Here is a 22,556-nt window from a genome sequence, read left to right as displayed (position 1 = left end):
TGTGCTCATTTCAGCTCGGAATCTTAAAAAGTAATTACAAATGTATATATCTACCGTATCCGACAGCGATTAACCCCGAAAATCGACTGCGCTAATATTTTGCCTGTGATATTTTCAGAGTGTGTTGAAACAAGTGTGTAAAAATTAGAGAAATCAATCGGACAGACTTTATGATACAGAATTTTGAATAAGTTGTCATGACATCCAAGGGGCATTAAACAAAGAAGAGAGGTATATTTATTGTCCATGATGAAAATCTGGTCTGGTCTCTCAAAATGACGGTGTACGTACCACTCTATATTTTTGGATTAAAAAAATGGCAAGGATTACAGGGGGTGGGGGTGGGTGGGTGGGTGGGTGGGTGGGTGTGTGCATGTGTGTGTGTGTGTGTGTGTGTCAGTCTGTCTGTACGTGGATCTCTCTCTCTATATATATATATATATATATACTAGATGAATACCCGCTTCGCCGGGTAACCGGCTTCGCCGGGAAGAAGTAGAGCCGAATATGTGGCGCACCGTACGCCGGCTTCGCCGGGTGAGTGGCGCACCGTACGCGATTGACGCCACACGAAGGAAGGGAGATAAACGCGCAAAACACTGGAGAAGATAAGGAGTATCTCTATATATTTATAGATATAGATATACATATATATATATACGACTTCTCTGTATGTATGTGTGTGTGGGCAACACCTGTGGATTGTAGAGTTCTGTTCGTGATGTGGTCTGGCGGCTTTGGTGTGTCTGGATCAGTGTTCGGGCCTTCCTTTGAGAAGCCATAACAGTTATTATAGGGCTTAGAAATAAGCTCTAAAATTCTCAATCCCGTTTGAGTGGACTTCGCCTTCAAAGGTGATTGTGGTGTTTCGGCACTCGGTTACATTTGGCGTCGTCGACAGGGATGGGACTCGACATGAAATGTTCAGGCCACTGAATCATTTTCGTGCTGTTCCCATTCCACCAACCTGGGAGGGACCTAAGCTTGTATATCTATCTCTATAAATATATAGAGATAGATGACAGTGTATTTTTCGCGTGGCTATAAATTGATTCGACCTATGCACTTTTACAGTGAGGACAACTTACGGGTGCAAGGAAAGCGTTCTGGACAGTGCAGTGACATTCTAAAAATAATAACGTAGTAACGGGAATATGGATTGATGCCACACGAAGGAAGGGAGATAAACGCAAAACACGGGAGAAGATAAGGAAGAGTTAGTGGGAATGGATCTGGGAAGATGAACAGAAAAACCAAAATCGGTTCAGCGCTGCGCGCTGAGAGCACGTGTTGAAAATTCTCATCGACCAGGTTGTGTCCGGGGTCTACCTGAATATGCCCACCAAATTTGAAGCAGATCCATCGAGAACTTTGGCCGTGCATCGCGAACACACACACACAGACACACAGACAAACAGATACACAGACACAAGTCGTATATAGATAGATGTGTGAATTCAAGCCGATTTATACTATCTAAACAACACGGATTATGTCGACTTTCACATCGGGATTTGATTTATCTCTTTGTCAACATAATCACTATAGTTGGGTTTATTATTATTATTATTATTGTGGTTCATTACGTTTTTTTCAGTTGTAGTGTTTTTGTTTCAGAATTGCCCATCCAACATTTCTACAGGAACACAATGGCGCCGGGACCAGCACATCTCTTCAAACCGGTCTTTATTTTACTCCAACGACGCCACAGATGAAAAATGCCGGCGTTTACCCCATAATTTATGAATGATTCCCACAGCACATGGCGCTGTTGAGTCAAGCTTCTCCGTCGTCGACTCAGTGCTGCAACGCGGCCACCGCTGTCGTCTGCTCCACCTGCCTGCAACTCAGTGTCGTCTGCTCCGGCCGGCTTGCAGTTGTCGTCTGCTCTATGCTACCACCGTGAGAAATCCAGTGAGGGAGAAAGAGAGAGAGAAAGAGAGGTTCAGTCAAACTACTTCGGTGCAAGCGTTGCACTGTCCGTGCGAAGTCAGAGAGAGAGAGAGAGAGAGAGAGAGAGAGAGAGAGCGTGAGAGTCAATCAGTCAGTCAGTCAAGTCTACCTTTGTGCAAGTGCTGCCGCACTCTTCGTGCAAAACCATTGCACTTTCGTCGACAGAATTGTGCACGCGAGGGATCGATAAACTTGCAGCTGAAGTGCTCAGTCTTTCCAATGATTAAAATAAAGGAAAGTGGACGAGACTTCAAAACGAGCGTCTTCGCAGCAACCGGTGCCAGCGCTTTGAATTTGAACTGGCTGAAGTTGAAACTGATTTAATTCGACTCCACTGAAACAGTCAACCGCAGCAAACGACGAAAAGTTGATACTGACCTAAGCTTTACTGAAACAGTCCTATAAAGTGACAGCAAAAAGTTGAAACTGATTCAAACTCCATTTAAACAGTGAACAGCGAACAGCGAAAAGTTGGAACTGATTAAAACTGTCGACAAAGTGAACGGCAGAAACTGAGGTGATACTGATTCAAACTCAATTAAAACAGTCGAGACAGTGAACAGCGAAAAGTTGAAACTGATTCAAAACTCAATTAAAACAGTCGACAAAGTGAACGGCGAAAAGTTGAAACTGATTCAATTTCAATTAAAACAGCCGACGCGACAGTGAACGGCTGAAGAAGCGTGGTTTGAAATTTGTATGACGCTTGCCAGGATATTCCCCACAGCCGGCAAAGAGGTTTGCTGACAAACGTGACCAGATACCCTGGCATCCGACCAACCTGGCAGTGACTATAACAGGTAAAGTGCGAGTCTTCTTCTCTTTTTACATTTAGTCAAGTTTTGACTAAATGTTTTAACATAGAGGGGGAATCGAGACGAGGGTCGTGTTGTATGTGTGTGTGTGTGTGTGTGTGTGTGTGTGTGTGACGGTGTGTGTGTGTCTGTGCGTGTGTGTGTGTGTAGAGCGATTCAGACTAAACCACTGGACCGATCTTTATTAAATTTAACATGAGAGTTCCTGGGAAGGATATCCCCGGACGTTTTTTTCTTTTTTCCGATAAAACCCTCTGATGACGTCATATCCGGCTTTTTGTAAAAGTTGAGGCGGCACTGTCACACCCTCATTTTTCAATCAAATTGATTGAAATTTTGGCCAAGCAATCTTCGACGAAGGCTGGACTTCGGTATTGCATTCCAGCTTGGTGGCTTAAAAACTAATGAATGAGTTTGGTCATGAAAAATCGGAAACTTGTAATTAAAATTAATTTTTTATTAAACGATCCAAAAATAATTTCATCTTATTCTTCGTCATTGTCTGATTCCAAAAACATATACATATATATAAATTATGTTATATTTGGATTACAAACAAGCTCTGAAAATTAAAAATATGAAAATTATGATGAAAATTATTTTTCCGAAATCGATTTAAAAACAATTTCATCTTATTCCTTGTCGGTCCCTGATTCCAAAAACATATAGATATGATATGTTTAGATTAAAAACAAACTCAGTAAGCTAAAAAGAATAGACATACAGAAAAGCGTGTTATCCTGCTCAGCGCGACCACTACCGCACTATTCTACATGGCTTGTCGATTTCACTGCCTTTGCCACGAGCGGTGGACTGACGAAACTACGAGTATGTGGCCTTGGTGAAAAAAGCAGAGCGTTCAGTTTCATTCTGTGAGTTCGACATCTTGACTAAATGTTGTTATTTCGCCTTACGCGACTTGTTTCTTCTGTGTTCATGGGCTGCAACTCCCGCTGCACGTACACTCATGTTGTTGTTGGGTTGTTTTTTTTACGTGTAAGACAGTTTCTCCGCGAAATTTATGCAGCCAGTCAAGGGGAGGTGGGGGGGGGGGGAAGAGAGTATTGGGGGTTGGGGGGGGGGGGGGGCTAATCGGACACAGTAATTCAAGTCTCCCCCTGTGGTTTAGTCCGACTATGTGTATCGTGTACCCGCGTCTTTTGTTCCTCTGCCGTTCGGTGCAAGCATTTTATCCGCTTAATTTAATGCTTTAACCCGCGCGCCAGCTTAACCGCTGCTACCGCCTCTTGTGGTGCTAGCTTTGGTGTGAGTGTTTTCCGCACAGTGATACCTGACGTAAACATCTCACAGTCAATCTTACTCAGTTACTGACTACAATATTTAACCGTCAAATCTGTCTTGAATAGTACTCGTACACAGTAAAACCTGTCTCCGATGGCCGTGCGTCAAAAATGACCTGATCACCTCATTGACAGCATCTTCAGGTTTTCCCACGTCTCGATGGGCAGTGTCTAGGTTTTCCCACGTCTCGATGGGCAGGGTCTAGGTTTTCCCACGTCTCGATGGGCAGTGTCTAGGTTTTCCCACGTCTCGATGGGCAGTGTCTAGGTTTTCCCACGTCTCGATGGGCAGTTTCAAGGTTTTCCCACGTCTCGATGGGCAGTGTCTAGGTTTTCCCACGTCTCCATTGGCAGTGTCTGGGTTTTCCCACGTCTCCATTGTCAGTGTCTTTAGGTGTTCCCACGTCTCCAAGGGCTCAGTGTGTCTTCAGGTTTTCTCACATCTCCATTGGCAGCGTCTTTAGGTTTTCCCACGTCTCCAAGGGCAGTGTCTTCAGGTTTTCCCACATCTCTATTGGCAGTGTCTTTAGGTTTTCCCACATCTCCATTGGCAGTGTCTTTAGGTTTTTCCACATCTCCATTGGCAGTGTCTTTAGGTTTTTCCACATCTCCATTGGCAGTGTCTTTAGGTTTTCCCACATCTCCATTGGCAATGTCTTTAAGTTTTCCCACATCTCCATTGGCAGTGTCTTTAGGTTTTTCCACATCTCCATTGGCAGTGTCTTTAGGTTTTCCCACATCTCCATTGGCAATGTCTTTAAGTTTTCCCACATCTCCATTGGCAGTGTCTTTAGGTTTTTCCACATCTCCATTGGCAGTGTCTTTAGGTTTTTCCACTATTCCGTCGACAGCGTGTCCAGGTTTTCCAATTGCTATCACATGTATCCTACATACGTGAGAGAGACTACTCATGAGATAACAATGTCGTTCAAACCACACGTGTGTATATCATGTAAATGTGGTCGTGTCAAATTAGTCTGGCAGGGACCTGGTTTTCCACTGCTTATGATGCCAAAGTCACCGAGACAAACGTCATTATGGAAACTTTTGCCCCCTTGAAATATTTTTTTAGAACTAACACGTCACGCTTTACTTTCTAGAATGAGATAAAGACACACATTCACACAACGCTTTTTTTCATTTATTATCCCAAGGCTGGAAATTTGGGTCGTTTCCTCCCAGTGAAAACTAGCAGCAACGAGTCCCGCTACCCAGGAGTGTGGGTGTTTAGGTGTAATCAGCCACTTACACTTATGGCAGAATGACCGAGGTCTTTTACGTGCCACTATGGTGAAAAGGATGCAATCTCTGAGTCTGCACATAAAGTTGACCCGTGTCCGTTCCTGCCTGGATTCGAACCCGTGATATTAGGATCACAAGTCCAGTGCTCTACCAAATGAGCTGCCCGGCCCCCAAAATGTCTGAGCGATTTAGACACACATATTCACACAATGCTATATATATAGAGGTTACAACACGAGTGGTTTTTTATATGACTTGTATTTCAGTCAAGACCCAGTGGATGAATATCAAGGGACTCACGAGCCTCTGGCGAGTCACAATACTATATACACAATGCTATATACACAATGCTACACTGACAATGCTACATACACAATGAAATGTTTGAGCAGGGTGTGAAAGACAGGTACCCCATTCATTTAACAGGTAGGTGTCGGACTAGAGATCCCAAAGCATGACCGGGGTAAGACTGCGCTCTGATTCTTTTGTGGGCTAATCCAAACCTGTCAAATTTCAAATCCACAGGCGATAGAAATTTGTCTTATTCTCTACTTTGTTATTTTTTTAGTGTACCGATATTTGCCGGCTGTCTTCTTCTTTACTTCTTTTCGTCTTTCTCTTCTTGGCGTTTCTCCTTTTTATTTTTTTTAATTTATTTATTTTTTTTTAATAAAAAGCTAACGAAGACATAGTTACGTCAAAACAGGTCGTATCATTTGTGTTTTTATTGTTCGTGTTTGGTGAGTACATTTTCATTGTTATCTGGTTCTTTTTCTCTCTACCATCAACCTCTTTCCGTTTGGCGGTTGATTTTCGGTTCTGCATTTTCTCCTTCTGTTGATAAATGGTTTTCATTGTCATTTCATTTCAATAACTTTAATATCCCATTGTTTGAAATTAAATTTGGGTCGCTTCCCCCCGAGTGGAGAGATAGCAACCAGAGTCGCGTTACCCAGGTGTGTGCGTGTTTGGGTGTAATCAGTCACCTGCACTTCTGACAGAATATGGCAGTTGCCTTGTACGTGCCACAGTGGTGACACGAGTGTGGGACATGGAAACCGTCTCTGAGTCTGCACATAAAGTTGGCCGTGGCCGTTTCAGCCTGGATTGGAACCCGTGGTCCGAGGATTACAAATCCAGTTCTCTATGAACTGATTGCAACCATGCAGCCACCCCCTAGCCCCCCCCCCCCCCCGATATTTTCTCTGTAATAATGGACTGATGACTGCACCCCCCCCCCTCCCCTCCCCATCGCCGTATAGGCCGTCATACTTTGTTTTCGGGGGATGCATGCTTGGCGTATTTGTGTTTCTCTCGCCCACCGAACTCTGGCATGGATGACAGGCTCTTTTTCGTGCGCACTTGGTCTTTTGCTTGCTTGTACACACGAAGGGGTATAAGGTATTGGGGGTTGGGGGGGGGGGGGGTTGCACAAAAGTTGACCTGGGAGATCTCCACAATGAGAATCGCGGACTTGTTCAACATTCAAATTTGATCTTTTTTCGACTGTGCCATATAAGAGCCAAAACACACATCAACAGATTCAAAGCGATGCTAGATTGTAATTATTCTGTCAAGCAAAAGCTCATTCATGTGCCTGCATGTTAACGTCAAAAATGTCTTAGTGACCAAATGCTGGACTCGGGCAAAAAGTCACCTTACGCCAGATGGTTCATAGCGTTCCTCGTCATTTCATGACTCTGGTCGTGATGATTATGATGCTGAGAGTGTGATATAATCAGTTATACTACTTTCAGTTACCGACCGACGTTGATACCTTGGAATATACACCGCCAGTGGAGCATGGCAGATTGTCTCACCGTCGTGTCTTGGTGTGTCATTTCTTGACTCCGGTCGTGATCAATATGGTTTTGAGAGTGTGATATAAAAAAGTTATTCCACTTCCAGTTTCCGACCAACGTTGATACCTTGGAATATACACCGCCAGTGGAGTATGGCAGATGATCTCACCGTTGTGTCTTGGTGTGTCATTTCTTGACTCCGGTCGTGATCAATATGACTTTGAGAGTGTGATATAAAAAGTTATTCTACTTCCAGTTTTCGACTGACGTTGATACCGTGGAATACACACCGTCAGTGTAGTATGGCTGATTGTTGAGTCTTGATGTGTCTTGGTGTGTCTTGATGTGTCTTCGATTGAAGCTCTGACGACGGCATAAATAATTATGTGATCTCGCCCTTGTGTTGATCGAGATTCAACGCGGGTTGAAGAAATATTCAGTCACACTTTCTTTCTTTCTTTCTTTATTTGGTGTTTAACGTCGTTTTCAACCATTCAAGGTTATATCGATTCAGTCACACTGAGATTGTCTTTGAATGATAGACGCATTACTGTGGTGATAGAAGATTGTAAATAATTGAATCCGGACTAAGTAAGTTCCAAATCGAATGTTTAATCCCCTGAGTTCTGCGGACAGTCACATGTGATAGGCTCTAAGATAATCCAAATCGTTTCAGCATTAAAGTTTGAATGTGTAGATCGCAATCGTTGAAGATTTTGACTTCTACTGTCGCAGTTCCTCATCAGACATTTTACTCAGTCCTGCGGTGGGTTGCATGAGAGAACTCAAATTCCAAGCTCAAACGGTTCGACTTTACTCTAATCCGCAACAAAAGATGATTTCTAACAAATAAAAAAAAGACAACAAAATATAAATATATTAATGATTGAATAAATAAATACATAAATACATTTTTCAACAAATAAAAAAAATAAAAAATGATTTCACCCTAAAGAAAACAAAAACAAAAACCTTTTGGTTGCCGGGCACAGATGAAGTAAACAAGAAAGTTGTCTAACTCCGTCGCGTTGGTGCGACCTATTATAGCACCAAATGATAAAAGGTTTTAAAAAATCATCTTGCAAGCGGCAACTGGCTGGTTAAGTCTGTTATTTCTGCCAAGCTCAGCGTTAAGCCTGGGGGGGGGGGGGGGGAGCAGGCTCAAAGTTAAGCAAAAAACGCTGTGCTCAACGAACGTAAGACCGCTCATGCACCCCGGTTTTCCCGCTTTCGGCGTAAAGTCAACCATCTCAACTTTGAGCACATTTCCGCCCAGCTTAAGTCGTCTCATGCAACCCACCCACTAGTCCTTGTGCCGCACTCGTTCAAGGTTCAGACGTGCATTCAGACCGTCCCTGATCAAAATCTTGATATTCTACTCTTTGTTCGTGTGAAGTTTTGAGAATTGCGTTCAACCAAGAGCATTTGATGAATTGTAAAGAATGGATCGATTGAGGTGACATTTGGTGGTAGCTTGGAATTTGGGTACAGACTGTCCTAGGTTCCTACCTGTAGCAAAAGATGATTTATGAGCTTTACACGCCTTTACACAGCCAACGAGGGAATGAATCGAACGTAAGCGTTTTGTGATGGGAATGCGTTTGACGTCGGAATAATTTGCCGTCAGCAATTTTGAATCCCTTAACACCTAGTGAAACCTTTATTCAGCAAGAATGGGTGTATTCACAGGTAACATTTTATAATTGGTATCCATTTCAGCTGTTTTCAAAAACGTTTTCAACAGAGGTTTACGCCTAGAACCCGTTTTGATACGAAAAATATCAAATTATTTGAGAGAAAAAACAACAACCTTTTTATGCTTAATTTACACTCTTAAATAGAAACGCACTGAGTTTTTCATAACACGTTCAATGACCTATGTATGGGTAGGAGAGGACTTAAGAGGTGGCCGTTGGACCATGACATTCTGGATTCAACTTTTATGTTTACGTCATGTGTTGACCAACTCCTCGGGTCTTTAAGTGACGTCGTACCGGGTGACGACACAAAGCCGTGACTGTGTCAGGTGTTGGTTAGTGAGGGATGATTTGCTTGTTAACTTATCCCCCCCCCCCCCCCCCAAAAAAAAAAAGGCGCTGACACACTAGACGCCGTGCTTTCCCCGATGACTCATCGGTGGCTAGTGCGACTCGTTTATAGCGAGCGAGCACTGTCACACGCTCACCACTCCCACCCTCCCGCCAGTCTCTAAAGTTCCCCAGGCCCGGATATGTTTTTCTGGCCTTTGGGCAACAAGAGGAAGAGAGATTGGTTTTGCTTGGGGAATACGAAGATGACAAAATTGATGCCGAGACGGTGGGACCAAGAAAACGAAGCCCTGATAAGCCCCCTTTACTCCCCTCCCCTGCCCCCCCCCCCCCCCCCCCCCCAATCAACCTCCCGTCTTCAGGCTCAATCTCTCTCTCTCTCCCTCTCTCTCTCTCTCTCTCTCTCCCCCCCCCCCCCCCCCCCCCCCCCCCGCCTCTCTATCCTCGCCCCCCGGCAGCTGCGCGCGTGTCGGTTGTATTGATCAGCAAGGAATAATCGGGTTTTACCGATGAGTTATTTTTGGATGGTTGACCGAGAGCGTTGTTTTTCGAAACATTGGATGAGTCAGAGCTCGTTTGTGACATTCTGTTGGTCTTCAAAATAGGGGGAAGGTGTGGGAATCTGGTCAGAAGGTACTAGACTGTTGCCTCCGTGTGGCGTGGACACGCTGAAGATTTGACTTCTCTTTTCATCAACGTTATTTGTCTATAGTGCCGGAACTGCGATTTCCCGTAGGACATGTCCAGGTTGGTCCAATGTCTAATTCAACGGTCTTGAGTTTTTGTTTGTTAGAGTTTTTCTTGATGTTGTTGTTCCTTTCATTGGTTATGCTGTATTGTCTGTGTCCCTTCGTGTGATCGGGTAGAAATGAAACTGAATCGCGAAACTGGTCAGTTTAAGCGTCTGAGAGGACTCACAAATACATTCTAAAAACTCTTGCGGGTCGGATGACTAATAGACCAAAACACGGCAGATGAACAGAAGACCCAGTACAATTTGCAATCGAGTATTTTTTTCATCTCCGGATTTAATGTTCATGGATTGAAAACAAAAGCACTAACATTTTATTTACAGGTTACAGAATTAGACTGCATGAAAGGATGATTTGGAATTGATAAAAAAAATGTCACCAGGATATGTCCCCCTCTTGTTATAGATCTGTGTCCACATGCATGCGACCCCAAGAACAGAGCTTAGGCCTCCTACCTAAACTGAGAGAAAAAGTACATTACTCTCTGTTCTTTGTTTTCGCTGGGAAACTCTATCCCGATTTTTATTTTCCATTATTGAAATGTACACATGCATCAAAGCATGACAGATCTGCACAGTCTGAAATACATTTTTCTCTCTTGACTGTTGATTTCGCTGAGAAGCTGATTTAAAATTCCTCGTGTATACACATTGCATTGTGAACTCATGCAAAATTGTTCCTGAACCGTCAAAAAGAAAGAAAAAAAAAAGAAAAAGGGGAGGCACATTTTTGGTCGTGATCGACGTCATTTATCATCATCGTCACTATGACGTCATCATCAGTGCGACAACGTCGTCAGCAGGGCTCTATGCCTCCAATCCCCCCTATCACCATCACCCCCTTTGACATGTTCGTGGAGGCCCACTCACGCTCTCAGAGCGCCCTGTCTCTCAACAGAGTGTTCAGCATGGGAGAGAGCAACAGTTTCCACGAGCACTTCGATGACCGGCGTCTCCCCCGCAGCCCCCGCTCCGGACGACGCTCCCCCACCTCCCACAGTGACCATGGCAGCGTCATCCGCACCAGTCTGCTCAAAGTATCTGAAGGCAAGTTGGTCAACTTTCTTTTACACCCCCGTATAGGTTTTATTCTGTCTGTCTGTCTGTCTGTCTGTCTGTCTGTTTGTCTGTTTGTCCGGACTTAGATTAGATCTCTGGTTTTTAACCTTTTGGCTTAAAGACGCAGTTTTTCCCGTGAAATGTAAAAAAAAAATGTTTAAGAGTATGCTTATTTGAAGCTTTATTCTAAGTATAGTTTTATGTGCTTCTTTGGTATTTCGAGTTTTTTTCGAGTCATGTCCCATATCTGACGCTAGTTCTGGCGACAGAAAAACCAAGTTAGCATAGCGAGGTTTTTTTTCTCATACGCTGATGTTTAGTGCATGCTATTGACAGACATTTCGAGAACTTGATATCAACATGAGACGACAAGTTACACAAAAGATCAATAATAGTGATGGTATATAAACAGATACTTATCTGCGAATATTGTCTCTTGCAAAATGGAGAAAGTTAAATGACTATTGTAAATAATTTTGTGGTAAATATCATGACAAACGCTCCAAAAAAGGGAGGTTCTTACTCGTGATCTTAGGAACCATTTTCTACTGCTGATATGACGAAGTCACCAATACAACTTTTGTTCTCGAAAGTGTTTGCCAGTTCCTTGTTAGACATACAGAAGAAGTGATAGCATTTTGTTTAATGTAACGCTAATATTTGCATTATGACGTGTTCTTCGGAATAGATCTCAATATCTGTCTGTCTGTCTGCCTGTCTGTTTATCTGTCTGTCTGCCACCCCCCACCCCCCCTCCTCTACCTCTGTTTGTGTTTCGCTTTTGACGAAAGGAATTTTATTGAGTCACTTGAGAAAAAGTGACTCTATGTAATCGGTCAGTGTTAGTCTGGCCGTCCGGCCGTCCGGCCGGCCGGCCGTCCGGCCGGCTGTCCGTCCGGCCGGCCGTCCGTCCGGCCGGCCGTCCGTAGACACCACCTTAACGTTGGACTTTTCTCGGAAACTATCAAAGCGATCGGGCTCATATTTTGTTTAGTCGTGACCTCCAATGACCTCTACACTTTAACGATGGTTTCGTTGACCTTTGACCTTTTTCAAGGTCACAGGTCAGCGTCAAAGGAAAAATTAGACATTTTATATCTTTGACAAAGTATCTCGGAAACTATCAAAGCGATCGGGCTCATATTTTGTTTAGTCGTGACCTCCAATGACCTCTACACTTTAACGATGGTTTCGTTGACCTTTGACCTTTTTCAAGGTCACAGGTCAGCGTCAAAGGAAAAATTAGACATTTTATATCTTTGACAAAGTTCATCGGATGTGATTGAAACTTTGTAGGATTATTCTTTACATCAAAGTATTTACATCTGTAGCCTTTTACGAACGTTATCAGAAAAACAAGGGAGATAACTAGCCTTTTCTGTTCGGCAACACACAACTTAACGTTGGGCTTTTCTCGGAAACTATAAAAGTGACCGGGCTCAAATTTTATGTGAACGTGACTCATTGTGTTGTGAATAGCAATTTCTTCCTGTCCATCTGATGCCTCATATAATATTCAGAACTGCGAAAGTGACTCGATCGAGCGTTTGCTCTTCTTGTTTTAGAAGGGATGATCAAGACAAGTTTATTTTCTCTATCTTAATTATGCTATCCTATGTTATCTAAATAAAATCATGTTTAAAACCATCAAGAAAAAAATCTTGGTTTTAATTGGTCGGTGTCGCATCTCATAAATCGGTGTCATTTGTCATTAATCGGTGTCATTTGTCATTAATCGGTGTCATTTGTCGTTCAAATGTGTCCAGGCAAGCGGGCCAAGAAGGTCAGGTTCTACCGCAACGGGGACCGCTTCTTCCAAGGCATGGTGTACGCCGTGTCCCCCGAGCGGTTCCGGACCTTCGAGTCCTTGATGGCGGAACTGACGTCAACAGCGGTGTGTGACAAGAACGCTATGCCGCAGGGAGTGCGTCACATCTTCACTGTGGACGGGTCGCGTAAAGTGACGTCATTGGAAACGTTGGAAGAAGGAGAGAGCTACGTTTGCGCTTCAACTGACGTCTTCCGCACGATGGACTATTCTCACGCGTGTAGCTCTCCCAGCTGGAACCAGAACCGCCGAGCCCTCTCTCGAGAAGCCACCCCCGGAGGAGGCGGGGGAGGAGGAGGGGGAGGGAATGGAGGTGCAGGAAGTCACGAAACCTCACGCTCTCTCTCGCGAGATCCCCTCGACGACGAGATGATGCGGGACTTTGTGCGTCCCAAACTGATCACAGTGATTCGCAACGGACCCAAGCCTCGTAAAGCGGTTCGGGTGTTGCTCAACAGAAAGACTGCCCACAGCTTTGCTCAGGTCCTGACGGACATCACTGAAGCCATCAAACTGGACACTGGGGCGGTCCGAAGGGTCTTCACTGTGGATGGTCGACAGGTCAGTGATTTTGTTGTTGTTGCTGTTGTTGTTGTTGTTGTTGTGGTTGTGTGTGTGTGTGTGTGTGTGTATGTATGTGTGTGTTTCTGTGTGTGTGTGTGTGTATGTATGTGTGTGTTGTTTGTTTGTGTGTGTTGGTTCTATGGTCGTGGTGGTGGTTGGTGGTGATACTGTTGTGGCGGTGGTGATTGGTGGTGAAATTAATATTGTTGATGTTGTTGTGGTGATGATGGTTGGCATCGACGTTAAAGGTCATATGGCTCGAAAATGATAACTCCAACGTTCAATCCACACACACACACACACCACACACACACACACCACACACACAAACACACACACACACACACACACACACACACACACACACACACACACACACACACACACACACACATACACCACACCCAAACAGCAAAAATATGCACGTACATGGTTGAAGAATAAGCGTTTTCAGATAGCGTGCACTTGAAATAAACATAAGGTGAAACATTCTCGAAAGTACTTCTGGCAAACAAATAAACTAGCCTAATGCTCCTCTCGGTTCAGTCTGGTTTATCAACGTCAGGGATAAGAAGAAGAAAAAAATAAGCCCCAACCTCCCCAGACCACCCTCCCACCCCCACCCCCAAAATAAATAAAAAGAAATGAATAAACACAAAACACACCAAAAAAAAAGAATTAGAAACAAGTCGTGTAAGGCGAAAATACAACATTTAGTCAAGCTCAGTCGAACTCACATAATGAAACTGAACGCCTTGCATTTTTTCCGCAAGACCGTACACTCGTAGCATCGTCTGTCCACCGCTCGTGGCAAAGGCAGTGAAATTAACAATCCAGAAAAGCGCGGTAGCGGTTGTGCTGAGGAAGATAGCACGCTTTTTTATATCTCTATTTTTTGTTTAACTCTCTGAACGTGTTTTTAATCCAAACATATCATATCTATATGTTTTTGGAATCAGGAACGGACAAGGAATAAGATGAATTTGGTTTTAAATCGATTTTGGTAATTTAATTTTAATCATAATTTTTATATTTTTAATTTTCAGAGCTTGTTTTTAATCGGAATATAACATATTTATATGTTTTTGGAATCAGAAAATTATGAAGAATACGATAAATGTAATTTTGGATCGTTTTATAAAAAAATAATTTTAATTACAATTTTCAGATTTTTAATGACCAAAGTCATTAATCAATTTTTAAGCCTCCAAGCTGAAATGCTATACCAAAGTCCGGCCTTCGTCGAAGATTGCTTGGCCAAAATTTCAATCAATTTGATTGAAAAATGAGGGTGTGCCTCAACTTATACAAAATGCCGGATATGACGTCATCAAAGACATTTATCGAAAAAATGAAAAAAAGTCTCGGGATATCATACCCAGGAACTCTCATGTCAAATTTTATAAAGATCGGTCCAGTAGTTTACTCTGAATCGCTCTTCACACACACACACACACACACACACACACAGCCACACACACACACACCACGACCCTCGTCTCGATTCCCCCCTCTATGTTAAAACATTTAGTCAAAACTTGACTAAATGTAAAAAGCATCGGTTTGTGTTTCACTGAGCCCAAAGTGTGCATGTCCCGGAAGTAATCATCTGCGCATGCCTGCGCAAGCACTCAAGTATGAATTTCCCAGCGCGCATGTCAAATCCCAAATTGTTCTGCACACGAAACTTAATGATAAAGCTTCGACCAGACGTATTTGAGGGAGAGAGATTGAAGTCAAGTTGGAGTGGTGGTGGTGGTGATGGTGTGTCTGGAGGGGGGTGGGGGGGATGGTCGTGATGGGAGGGGGAGGGCTGTATGGGGAAAGGGAGGGGGGGGGGGGGTATATGAATGACTTGTCTTTCCGGTGATTTCAAGTAAAGACTGTTAGCGAAATTTCTGGAGAGAGATTTTTAAGCAACTAACGCACATGTTCTGTTTTTGCCTTGTGGAAGGAGTTTATAGCAATAGTTATTTGACATTTTGTTCTTTGTGGTTATAACGTTCATATTTTCGACGACAGTGTTTCACAGTTCTTGCTTATGTGCGAGTTTTAGTCTTAGGGTTTTCTGCAAGCCATGTGTTCTGTTTGTGTGTGTGTGTGTGTGTGTGTGTGTGTGTGTGTGTGTGTGTGTGTGTGTGTGTGTGTGTGTCAGTGTGTCAGTGTGCGTGTGCGTGCGTGCGTGCGTGCGTGCGTGCGTTTGTGCGTTTGTGTGTGTGTGTGTGTGTGGTTTGTCTGTCTATCTGTCTGTAATTCAACTGTATTATCTCACATAAAGCACCAAAACACATACGCCTTGCAGTTGCAGTTGGTAGGAAACCAACATACGGGTAGCTTAAAAGCCGTTTTATACCCCGGCGCACATCGTATACAGGGCCTAGCATTGGAAAAAGTGAGTTCAGCTTATAAAGGCGGGGGGCCCGAATTTGAAGATTTTTTACCTAAAATGACCTCCCCCCAAAGAAGATTGAGCAACTAAATTATGCCTTTACCAACATCTGCGTTTCACAGTGGCCTGTCACAGTGATAGCAGCGAAGCCCTTGTTCACGTAACCTATTTCTTTCCGGCACAACTGACAGTATGCTTTGCCAGAAATAGCAACCTTTCGGAGCCATAGTCCGTATCGGCACATTACTTCTTCTGACTTGCCTTCCGCCTTCGGAACGAAATCCAGCCATTCCCACTCAGTCCAGGAATACCTGGATTCTTTGTCACTGAATGGCTGACCACGTTCAACAATGTCGCTTCGAGACATTATTTCAAGTCAAGAGCCACAAAACACCGGCACAAAGCATGCACGCGCGATGCCAGAGGAAGTGCGTGCTCAAGCAAACTGTCAAACCGATTGAGAATTGAACCGAACGGCGCACAAAACAAAAGCTGGGACTGTTTGGGTTTACCGTTTGGGAATAACAGGTTTTTGCATTTCGGCGTACACCAACTCGAGTTCCGCGTACTGGAGATGTTATTTCGGCGTAAAGTACGCCGAACGGCTTACAATGCTACACGGGGGATAACCGATCAAAGGCCGAACGGCCGAGAGACTGAAGACTTGCCAACAGGCCAAAAAGAAACTATGAGAGAGAGATAACTTTATTTTACAAGGATAAAGATTTAAGGGTAAGCGAGAGAGTTCTCGTGATTGTTTTAATTAAAAAACTCATTCATAAAAACTAGAGACTATGTTTCTGATCAAAACGAATGATTAATCTGCTGTATCATTCGCTTGTCGGAAAGATCGGCCTACGCGCATCTCTCAAATATGACCTTCTCTTGTCTACTGGCTCGGAAGATTTATTCTACTCCCAAATAGCACTTCTTTGCACCTCTTATGACTCCTTCGTCCTCTAGAATCCCGTACCCATACCAAATACGAGCTGATTTGGTGAAATAAAGCACATTTCTACTTGCAAAACCCATCGAACAGCCATTTCCGGTGCTCGATCGCCGACATTTTCAGCTTTGAAGGCTATTTACGGGCAAATATCAATCGCTCCCTGACTTTTTATGCATCGAGAAACAAATTTAGTCATCGCTGAATCAGTAGCTTACCTTAAATTCCGACATAAATCAAACAATACCTAGAAAACAGACAAAACTTGCCTTCACACGTGTCAGGAGCGGCCTTCGGCATCCGTTCGGCCTTTGATAGGTTATCCCCCGTGATGCTAGGTCCTGCGTATAACGTGGCCGTATTGCCTTCACAGGGCAGGCGCTAGACTCTCAGAGACCTAACAGAAATAAAGCCGCATTAATGTGGCATTGATCTTTTGTGCACCCATGGAAAATCTCACCCCGGGGAATGTAGTCCTGTTCTTAGTACACCCTGTTTGCTGTTCGTTGGCGATCGTAAATATTTCTTTGCACATTGTACGCGACGACTGCGAGTTAAATATACAATCCTACTCGTGTGAGCGACCATGCCAACTGCAGCAAAAGGGGTCTAAGTCGACCAGAAATGGGTGCATTCCCTGTAGGTGCACTTCCTGTAGGCGTTTTTCTTGTAAACAGAGAATACACCCGGGTGCATTCCCTGTAGGAAACTACGATAATGCTCAATCTCGCGCCAAGCGCGTGACTCATCTCATGCAGGGTTGCTTCCCTTCTTCGACATCCAAAATGCGGTTCAACAGGAGGTCCTAATGGATTTTCTCATTTCTTCAATAAAAATTGCAACACTGAATCGAATGTCTTTGAAAAAGATATGAAAAGGATAGAAGATATCAAATTCTACCGATGTTGCTAAGCATCACGTGACTGTCAGCGAGATCGGCGAAACGCTACAGGAAATTCACCCGGGTGCATTGTACCTGTATACAGGAAACACGCCTACAGGAAGTGCACCTACAGGAAATGCACCCACTTTTGGTCGACTTAGACCCCTTCTGCTAAACTACCACATAAATCTGTCCAGGCGTTTACATAAACTTGACAACAATTCCCTATCAGAACCGAAATTCAGACTGACAAGCTTTCGATTTTGGTAAGTGGGGTTATGTTGTCCTGCCGTTGGTACATGTTAAAACTAATACAGATTTGTTGTGATTTGCGCGAAGAGGACTGTATCTGTCGAAGAACGCCGGGGAAACAATTATTGTATCGTTCAATAGTAGGGTTCATACGACTGAGCGCCTGTAGCTTGGTACTCAGTGTCGGAAACGTGATTGTTTACGTTCGCACGCCCGTTTCCCCCAAGGAAATAAGTCAAGAGGTGCGATTATTATCGAATGGCGTTTCTTGGCGTTACTTTACTGTTATTGACATTGTTCATTAAACAGGTTTGTTTGTAAGTGTGAAAAGCGGGTAAATCGGAATAGATCTCAATGTCTGTCTGTCTGTCTGTCTGTCTGTCTGTTCCCCCTCTCCCTCTTTGTCTCTTTTTCTCTCTCTCCATCCCTCTCTTTCACTTTCTCTCTCCCTCCCCTCTCCCTCCCTCTCTCTCTCTCTCTTTTATTTCCCAATCAATGTCTTTTGTTCCCTCCCGCTCTATTTTTCTCTATCTTCCTTTCTCCATCTCTCTCTATTTCTATTTACCCCTTCTCTTTCTTTTGCTCTTTCCTTCCCTCTCTCACTCTTTTGCCCCCTCTCCCTCTGTCTCTCTTTCTCTCTCTCTCCATCCCTCTAGGCAGCCATACGCCGATTTCGGAGGATGAATACTTGGTATTTTGATGTTTCTATGACCCACCAAACTCGGACATGGATTACAGGAACGTTTTCGAGCGTACTTGGTCTTGTGTTTGCGTGTATAAGGGGGATAATGTACTAGCAGGTCTGCACATAAGTTGACCTTGGAGATTAAAAAAAAAACCACCCCTTACCCACCAGGTGCGGCCGGGATTGAACACTCGACCTTCCGTCTTATCCACTAGGCCATCGCGCCCGTCCAAAGGTGTGTGTTCAAGATTCAGGGATTTGTTTTCCAGTGTAAAAGCGTGGACAGAATCGATGTGATTGGCATGGTTGGTGGCCTGAGGAGGAAGGCACCTTTGGGTAGTTGGGATGGGACACGGACAGAATCGATGTGATTGGCATGTTTGGTGGCCTGAGGAGGAAGGCACCTTTGGGTAGTTGGGATGGGACACGGACAGAATCGATGTGATTGGCATGGTTGGTGGCCTGAGGAGGAAGGCACCTTTGGGTAGTTGGGATGGGACACGGACAGAATCGATGTGATTGGCATGGTTGGTGGCCTGAGGAGGAAGGCACCTTTGGGTAGTTGGGATGGGACACGGACAGAATCGATGTGATTGGCATGGTTGGTGGCCTGAGGAGGAAGGCACCTTTGGGTAGTTGGGATGGGACACGGACAGAAAACATGTTTCCTAAACTCTTGATTTCCTCCAATGAGAAACCCCGAAACATGAAAACTCTTTCAGGAAGCCACTTGACGCTGTCCGTTAGTCGGCGAAGACAGTGAGTGGACACTTACAGTTGTCTGCAATGACATAATACAGTGTTCTAGATGGTCGAACGTGTAGCAAAGACCTGTACGTGTACGTGTAGATATTGCGTCACCCGTGACTCCCTTTATTCTCCAATGTTTCAAATGCATATGAGGCTTTGCCAAAAGGTGCTGGGGGGGTGCTTGGACATTTGTGACAAACTAAACCTTTTCAGTTGATTTTTTTTGGTGTTTTAAGTGATACATTAGTCTTTGATGAACACATTTGTGTAATAAAAGAATGGTTTGTGCATTTGGGAAATGTGTACGGTTTGATAATATGCCATAAAACGCCAATTTTGAGAAAAGCCACATGTGCAACAAAACTGACCACAGAAGCCATTAATATCATTTCATACAACTGGTAATGATTTATTTCTAGTAAACAGACCCTGCAGAAGCATTATCAGTCTTTAAAAGTACATTTGGAGCCAAATCTTGAATGCAGTGTCACGTAATGTCGCAAAACGCTCAAACATCATAAAAGTCAAAACTGATACTTTCTGCTAAGTAACCACAAGAAGTATAAACCCTAAAATAAAATATAACACTTCAACAGAAACACTGACACATGTTAAAAATATCCCTAAAAGTTGTTACAGTTTGCTCAAACTAGTTAAACATGTTGTTGTAGGTGTCACGTGTTACAAAAATATTGATGGACATGAAAATATTCATAATATTTGAAATAACAACCAGAATGTTATACATACACTAACTTTTCATTTACAATCTAAAGATTAGGTTATTTATGGAATATGAAAACAGAAACAATAGCAAAACATGTTAAAAGCAAGTCATAACAGCATTCTACGTGTCACATGTTACACTGTGTGAGTGGACATGAAATTATTCAAAATGTTATAAATGACAACTGTGATATTAAATAGACCTTTAGGATACATTCATATTTTGAAGATTAGGTAATTATGGAACATCAAAGCACCACAAAAAAAGTAACATCATGTTCAAAACAGGTCAAATCTGCGTTCTACCTGTCACGTGTTACATGGAGTCAGTGGACATGAAATCAATGAAAATGTCAAAAATAACTACAATATTCAAACAGACATTTAGAATACAGTTTTAACCTAATGTCTATGTACATCTGGAACAAGGTTCTCAATCAAATCGAATTTTTTTAATTAGTTGTACGTAAAATCCTAGCAAAATCCAAATTTAAAAAAAAAAACTTTGATTTTTTTTTATGTTGGGGAGGGGGGGGGGTGGTGTTAAAACAATCTCATGAAAATATTCCTTCCCCCTGCTAACCCAAAAGCATTTTTTCAGCTTTGGCTACAATATTTACAAGGACATATATGTCTCCTCCTAAATCGTTGCACGGATATGAACGTATCGTCCTGAATCGTAACACGGATATTAACAAAAACAGAGGATCGAATTTTTCTTCAATCAAATTTGCCTCCAAAAGTAGCAAGCAGTTGTATATAGGTTACACAATATGCAAGATAATCAGAACTCGGAGTGTGTAAGCTATTTATCCCATTACTCCGACGTTTTCATTAAAAACACTTACTTTTTCCACTAAAACCTGCCCGTGCCTGTTTTCAGCTTGCCAAAAGCCTCCGCAGTCGAAATTCATGTCAATGAATTCATGCACATAGCTAGTTCCCATTTGTCAGCATAATGGACGGCGTCATTCGACTTGTATGTAGACATTCAGTCATTCAAATTGCTTATAAAAAGGTCTGCTATCTGCTTTTACATTTTGAAAGTCATTTTAAAATATCCTTGTGTATCATGTATATGACATCGACTTTCGTTATACTCAATTCGGCATACCGGGTTTATATTTTTACCAGAATTGCGCACGATAATGGCAGCGCAACAAATTCAGTTCGGGCCGTGCTGGTTTGATCGTTGACCCAAGTCAGTTTGCATGCAGTGTTACTGTTTGTCAGTCGGGGATAGAAATGTTGGCTGTCATCGCGCTGTTATGTTTTGGTTTTCACACGTGGATCACTTACATATTCAGTCGGTCGGGTTTTGTGTGTGTGTGTGTGTGTGTGTGTGTGTGTGTGTGTGTGTGTGTGTGTGTGTGTGTGTGTGTGTGTGTGTGTGTGTGTGTGTGTGTGTGTGTGTGTGTGTGTGTGGCCGCCCTTCGTGGTCGGCTGGGCGTTAAGCAAACAAACAAACAAACAAACTCTCTCTCTCTCTCTCATTCTCTCTCTCTCTCTCTTTCTCTCTCTCTCTCACACCTCTTCTCTCTCTTTCTTTCTTTCTCTCTCTCTCTGTCTCTGTCTCTCTCTCTCTCTCTCTCTCTCTCTCTCTCTCTCTCTCTATCTCTCTCTCTCTCTCTCTCTCTCTTCAGGAACCGACAAGGAATAAGATGAAAGTGTTTTTAAATTGATTTCGAAAATTTAATTTTGATAATAATTTTTATATTTTTAATTTTCAGAGCTTGTTTTTAATCCAAATATAACATATTTATATGTTTTTGGAATAAAAAAATAATGGAAAATAAGATGAACGTAAATGTGTATCGTTTTATAAAAACTTTTTTTTTTTTACAATTTTCAGAGTTTTAATGACCAAAGTCATTAATTAATTTTTAAGCCACCAAGCTGAAATGCAATACCGAAGTTTGGGCTTCGTAGAAAATTACTTGACCAAACTTTCAACCAATTTGGTTGAAAAATGAGAGCGTGACAGTGCCGCCTCAACTTTCACGAAAAGCCGGATATGACGTCATCAAAGACATTTATAAGAAAAAATGAAGAAAAAAAGTCTGGGGATATCATACCCAGGAACTATCAAGTCAAATTTCATAAAGATCGGTCCAGTAGTTTAGTCTGAATCGCTCTACACACACACACACACACACACACACACACACACACGCACACACCACGACCCTCGTCTCGATTCCCCCCTATACGTTAAAACATTTAGTCAAAACTTGACTAATTGTAAAAAGTAGTCCATCTGTAAACTCTGAATATGCAGATGACCTCCATAAATTATTCAATTGTACTCTGAAATCAAAGACAATGACCAATGACAGTTGAGATCGAAACTCGGTTGTGATGGGATATCCATAGGATATCCATATGGTTGTGATGGAATATTCAAAATAATCACCTCCTCAGCTAACAGAGATAAAGAGGCAGGTCATGGGATAATATAAGCTAATTCAATTCGTCGGGAGAAGAATTATGGGCAAGTGTCAAACATTAGATCTACAAAGTGTCAAACGTTACGTATAGATCTACACCTTACCCTGAACAGAC

The 22,556-nt window shown here is 43.0% G+C and overlaps 2 protein-coding genes across 2 annotated transcripts in view; one reads left to right on the top strand and one right to left on the bottom strand.

Moving 5' to 3' along the window:
• Window positions 1-4,459: 4,459 nt before the first annotated feature.
• Window positions 4,460-6,646, bottom strand: LOC138969702 (uncharacterized). Its single transcript, XM_070342560.1, has 3 exons — window positions 6,584-6,646; window positions 6,094-6,145; window positions 4,460-4,941 (listed from the first exon to the last, which is right to left on the bottom strand). Exons 1-3 carry the CDS (start codon window positions 6,644-6,646, stop codon window positions 4,460-4,462), a joined length of 597 nt encoding a protein of 198 aa, XP_070198661.1.
• Window positions 6,647-10,588: 3,942 nt separating this feature from the next.
• LOC138968663 (serine/threonine-protein kinase DCLK1-like) overlaps window positions 10,589-22,556 on the top strand; it is a gene marked incomplete in the record, with an annotated part of 36,543 nt that continues 24,575 nt past the window's right edge. Inside the window, 2 exon segments of the mRNA XM_070341257.1 lie at window positions 10,589-10,959; window positions 12,738-13,360. Of these exon segments, the coding sequence (XP_070197358.1) occupies window positions 10,680-10,959; window positions 12,738-13,360 (903 nt within the window).

The sequence above is a fragment of the Littorina saxatilis genome, linkage group LG6 (genome assembly GCF_037325665.1).
Source record: "Littorina saxatilis isolate snail1 linkage group LG6, US_GU_Lsax_2.0, whole genome shotgun sequence".
NCBI classification, from domain to species: Eukaryota; Metazoa; Mollusca; class Gastropoda; order Littorinimorpha; family Littorinidae; genus Littorina; species Littorina saxatilis.
This window is presented reverse-complemented; position numbering and strand designations above follow the sequence as displayed.